The sequence below is a fragment of the Medicago truncatula genome, chromosome 4, assembly GCF_003473485.1.
Source record: "Medicago truncatula cultivar Jemalong A17 chromosome 4, MtrunA17r5.0-ANR, whole genome shotgun sequence".
Lineage (NCBI taxonomy): Eukaryota > Viridiplantae > Streptophyta > Magnoliopsida > Fabales > Fabaceae > Medicago > Medicago truncatula.
The window spans coordinates 42,986,388-42,992,911 of record NC_053045.1 but is presented as its reverse complement, the minus strand read 5'-3'; the positions used below and the strand labels follow the sequence as shown (position 1 = coordinate 42,992,911).

At 32.6% G+C, this 6,524-nt stretch overlaps 1 protein-coding gene across 1 annotated transcript; it reads right to left on the bottom strand.

Moving 5' to 3' along the window:
* Positions 1–867: 867 nt before the first annotated feature.
* LOC25493100 (cytochrome P450 CYP82D47) lies at positions 868–5,652 on the bottom strand. The gene is made up of 2 exons (XM_013601512.3): positions 4,673–5,652; positions 868–1,635 (listed from the first exon to the last, which is right to left on the bottom strand). Exons 1-2 carry the CDS (start codon positions 5,576–5,578, stop codon positions 1,006–1,008), a joined length of 1,536 nt encoding a protein of 511 aa, XP_013456966.2. The 5' UTR covers positions 5,579–5,652; the 3' UTR covers positions 868–1,005.
* Between the last annotated feature and the right edge of the window lie 872 nt (positions 5,653–6,524).

Below are 6,524 nucleotides of genomic sequence, written 5' to 3'. Positions count from 1 at the left end.
TCCAAGATGTTGTTTTGAGCTTGATCATGCTCCTATGTCAATTGAAACATGTCAGTTGGCAGAGCAGTAGGGTGAAGCTCAAAAGAATATCTGTAATGCACACCATTTTGTCATTACTCATCTTATATGAATGAATTTGATGTGACAACATACATGGCTCATTAGGTAGAATACAAAACATGTTATGTCCATTCTTTTAAATTTTCGAAGAGACCGATAAATCATTACACCAAATATAAGACACTTCAATGTCAACATTGTCAGTAAGCTTCCATGAATTAAACTTCCATCAATGCCAACATTGTCACCATCCTTAAGGAGAATGTCATGTAAGGCTTTTCTTAATTGTGTTTATGTACTATAATTGTCTGATTTAAACGAAGCCGAAATAACACTTTAAATTATCATCTATGGTGTTCTAACATGCATATATCAAGTAGCATGGACTAAACTCTCATGTCTTAGTCGTGTCATATCGTGGAAAACACCATATCTTAAGGAATAATTAAATGCCACAAACACATTCATTATAAAAAAACAAAAACTAGCATATCTAAGCAAATTACATGTTAAGCAAATGGAATGAGGTTGATTTGTGTTTTAAAAAAGCACCGGAACGCAACAACACTTAACTGACACTCGTTTTCCCTCATCCTCTCACTCCTTTCACTCATAATATTTTTGTTGGAGGGGGATGCATGTGGGAGAGGATTCAAACCCGTTGCGTGATAATTTGTTGTCCACAAATTAACAATATTTGCTTTTGCTCTCTCTGCTGAAGACTATTTGCTTATTTTAATTGAAATGCATTTTACCCACACATTCTTAAGCCATAATAGACTTCCAAATTCAATTTCATGTTCAAATATAAAAGTCAGAAACTAACTGTAAATGCAAGCACAAAAGGAATTTATTCAAAGAAACCTATTTTTTATTTAATAATTGCATAACCTCTCATGTTTATCTATTTATGCATTAATGCCAAATAGTCTCAACTCTCACGTATTAATTCTGACCATAAAGTTCTGTTGACAAACGTGGAGTAAGAATGACTTCTAGAGGAGATGCTTTGACGTTGGTCAGTCCACTTTGTTCAACCATACCAACTGGTCCTCCATCTTGAGTCACTATATCAAATCCATGCAACAAAGTTGCAAGTGTTATTTGAATTAGCTTAAGACCAAATGATATTCCGGGACACATTCTTCTACCCGCACCAAATGGAATCAACTCAAAATGTTGGCCTTTGAGATCAATATCCTTGTGTGTTGTGAGGAATCTCTCTGGTCGAAACTCTAGTGGATTAGAATATATAAACGGATCTTGCTGAAGTTTTGAAATGTTTGTAAGGAGACGAGTACCAGCGGGCACATGATATCCACCAATGGTACAATCTTCAGTGGACTCATGAGGCACATTTAGTGGCACGGTTGGACACAAGCGCATTGTTTCCTTGATAATAGCTTGAAGATACTCTAACTTGTGCAAATCTGATTCCATTACCATCTTTTCTCTACCAATTTGTGTATCTAATTCTTGTACGGCCTTGCTGAGGATTTCACGGTTGTTGAGAAGTAAACATAGAGCCCAAGTTAATGTTGATGTTGTAGTGTCTGTGCCAGCTAGAATTAATGACTGCAAATATTGTGAAAAATGTTTTATATTTTTAGACTTCCTTGTTAGTTTAATTGAGAGAAAATATAGTAAATAGTAAAAAAAATTGAAATAAAAAATCTATGAGAACATGCAAACATCTTTTTTTTTTTTGACAAATGATGCAAACTATGATTCAAGTCTTCGTCTTCTTGTGTCCAATAAAAGATCACAATTCAAATATTTGGGCGCAAAGAATGAATCAAATCGATCAACAAAAATATCTAAATTCTCAAAGACAACCTTGTGAAAATCAACTCTATGCTAATAATACTTATACTTTTTTAATTTATGATTAGGGCATCTCCATTGTATTCCACAATGTTCTACAAGTTCAAGAACATGATCTAGTTTCATTGTCCATTGAAGTTGGATGATGTGAAAGTCAGGTCGGAGAACTGTTCCTCAAGGAAAACATGTTCCAGCAGCTATACGTCCCAAAAAAGTAGGAAGAAAGGGAAAGAAAATCCAGATTTGAAAATACGTTAACGACAAAGCTTGAGTTTTTTGAAAATCCAGATTTATCATCTATTAGAATAAATTTTTTTTTTTTGAAAGGATCTATTAGAGTAAAAATAGATGATAAATCTCACATGATATTTTTGGACCCACAAAAAAATGATTGAAGAACCAATTATGGCAAGATACCCTTGGACTTTATCGCATGTTTTTTAAACGTGAATGGATAGATAACTAATTCAATCTATCGTGGATCACCAACTTGTCCGTACACGGTGCACAAATAATATTATTGTTTGATAAAAGAAAAACAATAATTTAAATAAAATAGAGCTGTACTATTCTTTTACTAAAAATACACAGCAAGAAAGGCAACGATATCACCTAATTAAATAACAAAATTGCAATGTGAAAATAGGAACAATATCTTGTAAACAAAGTAATACTATATTTGTCACATGAAACAAAATGATAAAAACACAACTCTATGAATATGACAGTATATTTTTTTATGAATGTAAAAAAGTTGATGATAAGATTTCAATTAATTATGTATATTATACAAGAATAGATAGATACAAAGATATTATGACAAATTAATAGGCAAAGATTAAAATACATTTCATATTATATCATAAATAAATATATCAATGGAAGGACAAGATTATATATGGGAAGTTAGTGCTTTAAGTTTCGAAAGTTTTAATTTGGCCATTTTAGTTTGACATAATTCCCAAGTTAGTCCTTTAAGTTTCAAAAGTTTTAAATTGGGGAAACTTTTGAAACTTAAAGGACTAATTTAGGAATTCTGTCAAACTAAAAGGATCTAATTAAAACTTTCGAAACTTAAAGGACTAAATTGAAAATTATGTCAAACTAAATAACAAAGGTGATATTTGTCTTTAAAAATATTATTACAGTCATATAAGTCCCTATATAATAGAATTAATGTCAGCATTAATGTTAGAGATTATTTTCACAATAAAGTGCAAAATCAGAGACAATTTTAAAATTTTAATATATTAAGGTTTTTTTTTTAGATCATCCTCTCTTGTTTAGAGGGTATTTATCCCTCATGATATCAACCAATCAAAATGTAATATACATTGACAATATTAAATGTCATAAATGAGTCAATTTTTTCTAAAAAAAAATCAATTATAATCATAAGGTAACTTTTAATACTTTTAATTTTTATTTAATTATAGACATGATTACATTATAGGTCTTTTTTCTTATTTATTTGTAACACTTTGGTCCTTTATCTTTATTTTTTTCCGTTTAGGTCTTTTATCTCTTAATAAAAAATGAGAAAAAAGATGTATATGTGCTTCTAAGAGAGATAAAGGACCTAAACGGGAAAAAATAAAGATAAATTACCCAAGTGTTACAAATAAATAAGATAAATGACCCATAATGTAATCTTGCCTTAATTATGTTTAGGTGTTCAATCTTAGTTAATTTACACTACATGACTGACTTAGAACAATTAAAATTTCACATCAAATTTATTTCATCTGAATGTCCTTAAATTTATCAGTTATATTCATAAAATTTCTTCTTTCCATTTTGATTGTTCAATTTTGTCGTTCCCAACTGTCGCATTTTTTAATTTTCATGAGAATCTTCGTCGTTCGTTTGATTCCAAATATCGTGAGAATTGTCGTTATTTCCAGTACCGTAAGGTACGGTGACTTGATTTTTCTTGGTTGTGATGTAGTTTATTATAACAATTGAGTAAGTCATATTTTGTACTTTGAGAGCTGTTAGCAGGTGTTGCTGCTGTGATGTTGTGGGAGTCTACTATATATCATTTTTTTGGATGCTGCTGAAATGGTTATGTGATGAAGGTGTTCTTTTGACTTAAAGGTTTTGGCTGATAGTGAGGCAGGTCTATGCGTGTTAGCAGATTTATTAAGTTGGCTGCTTAAATAAAAAAAAATAAGTCACGATATCTGACGCAGTTCTAGAAACAACGACAATTCTCACTATAATTGGAAATTGCGGCAGTTTGGAACGACAAAATTGAAAGAAGAATGAAAAAGAAACAATAATTGATCAATAGGGAAGAATAAAGAAGAAGAAATTTGAATGAAGGAGATGTTTTTGTTATCATGTTCGGGGTTCTGGAATGGAAGAAATTTTATGAATGTAAGTGATGAATTTAAGGACATCTAGATGAAAGAAATTTGATGTAAAAATCATTTGCTGTTTCAAAAAAAAAAAAATTAAAATTAAAAGTATTAAAAGTTACCTTATAATTAAGATTAACTCTCCTTTAAAAAAAAATTAAGATTAAACTCATTTATTTTTAGAAAAAATCTACTCATTTATTTGACATTTAATGTTACCTATGTATATTACATTTTGATTGGTTGATATCTTGAAATGATAATTATCCTCTAAACAAGTGAGGGTAACCTAAACCTCACCTATATTAAGGGATTATTGCGACTACTTTCACATTCGGATGAAACCGACTATTACCCTTAATTTTTTTGAGGAGCATATCTAGAGTAGATTCAGTGTTTTAACTTCAAGGATATAAAGACTGACATACCAGACACGTAGTTTTGATAGTAGTTCCAGCATCACGACCATCAATTTCTTGATCATCAACAGCGGAGATAATAACATCCATAAAGTCACGTTCATTTCCAGGAACCCTACTACGTTTGTGTTGATCAATCCAACCTTGAACAAACTCATCCAACTCTTTAGCAGTTTTCTTCATTTCCTTCTCTTTTCCATCCAAATCCAACCATCTTAAAAACGGCAACGAATCAGATATAACAAAGGAACCACAAAGATGGAAGAGCTCTCTAAACGCTTTTCGTATTTGTTTGTTCTTTTCTCCTTCCCCGTCAAAACGTTCTCCAACCACCGTTCTAAACATCACGTTTATCGCTATATCACCAAACCATTTCTTCATTTCTGTTACCACCTTTTCAGAAGAGTGACTATCTTTCATCGCATTCTTAACCTCAGTTTCCATAACATGTTTAAGCATATCTATCCGTGTGGCGGAGAGGACGTGGATGGTGGATATCTTACGCACTGTGCGCCAATAGGAACCGTAAGGACTGAAACCTATCATGGAAAAGTTATATCCCAAAATTTCAAAGGCTATAGATTTGGGACGAGAAGCAAAGGCTCTATCGTTTACAGTGAAGCATTGTTTCGCCATTTCACAACTGCTTATAACTAGTGTTTTGTGAACACCAAAACGAAAGGTGAAGATAGGTCCGTATTTATCGGCTAGCTTCCCTAAGGTGACATGAGGTGGCTGGGATCCACCTAAGAGGTGGAGGTGGCCGATCAAAGGCCAAGCTCCACCGGCTTCTGGAGCTACACTAGTATTAATGCGGCGGCTTCTCAGTAGCCAAAAGAGAACGAAAAGAAACAACAAAGTGGTGCAAATAGTAAATGGTTGAAGGGTCGAGGGTGAAAGCAAATTATTCATCATTTGCTTGGTGTTAGAAATGGAGTACTATAGCTAGCGGTGTAGTGTAATGTGTGATGTTGGTTTCTCTGCAGGTGTAGATTTGAACGTATATAAAAGGGATGGAGGAGCACTATCTGCCAGCAGAGAAAACACATATGCAGGGGCCAGCCCAATAATTTTGAAAAATAATTGAAGCATGCACAAAAGATGATAGAATTATATACCGACATACAAAATATTTAGAGCAGTAGAAAGAAATTTCATATGAAACATTACACTATGCATTTGAAGATTCCAAACTTTTCAACTAATAACAGCAAAACATAGTGTCACGTTATCAATTTTGCACGAAGGTAAAAAAGAATCTTTAAAAGACAATGTTAGATTTTTTTTTTTTCTTTCTATTTCTTTACTGGAGATATGAACCAAAACTTATTTAAAAGGAAGAGTGAAATATCATGTAATTTAACCCTGCATATAATAATATATAAATTAATTTAAGGTGTCATTTTTTTATATAAAAATTTTAATTAGGGGAAATTACCGTCATCTCCCCTGAGGTTATTGTAAATGATCTGTCCGGTAGAAATGGATGAAGGCAGCCATAACGGTGCGGTGGCGTCGAAATCTTCGCAGTGGAACGAAGGGTCCCTGCAAACACGTTAGCACTTCAACGCTCAAGTCTTGTGTGAAATGAGGTTGAATGTGTAAATATGTTCGGAAATGAATCGTACATTGAGGGTGACGCGGAGTCACCATTATATAGAGGAAGGAGGCGCTAACTACTTCCGTGTAATGCGGCGCCTCATCAGCAGGGTATTCCTGTGAAATCGGAGACTCGACTCTCTTAGTAAAATTAGGCCCCATTATTTAGAAGAGAAAAAAAAACTATAATGTTTATTTTATTTTATTAGAGAATAATTATAATGTTTCTGGTTAGAACTTTGTGATTTTATACAACAAGTAT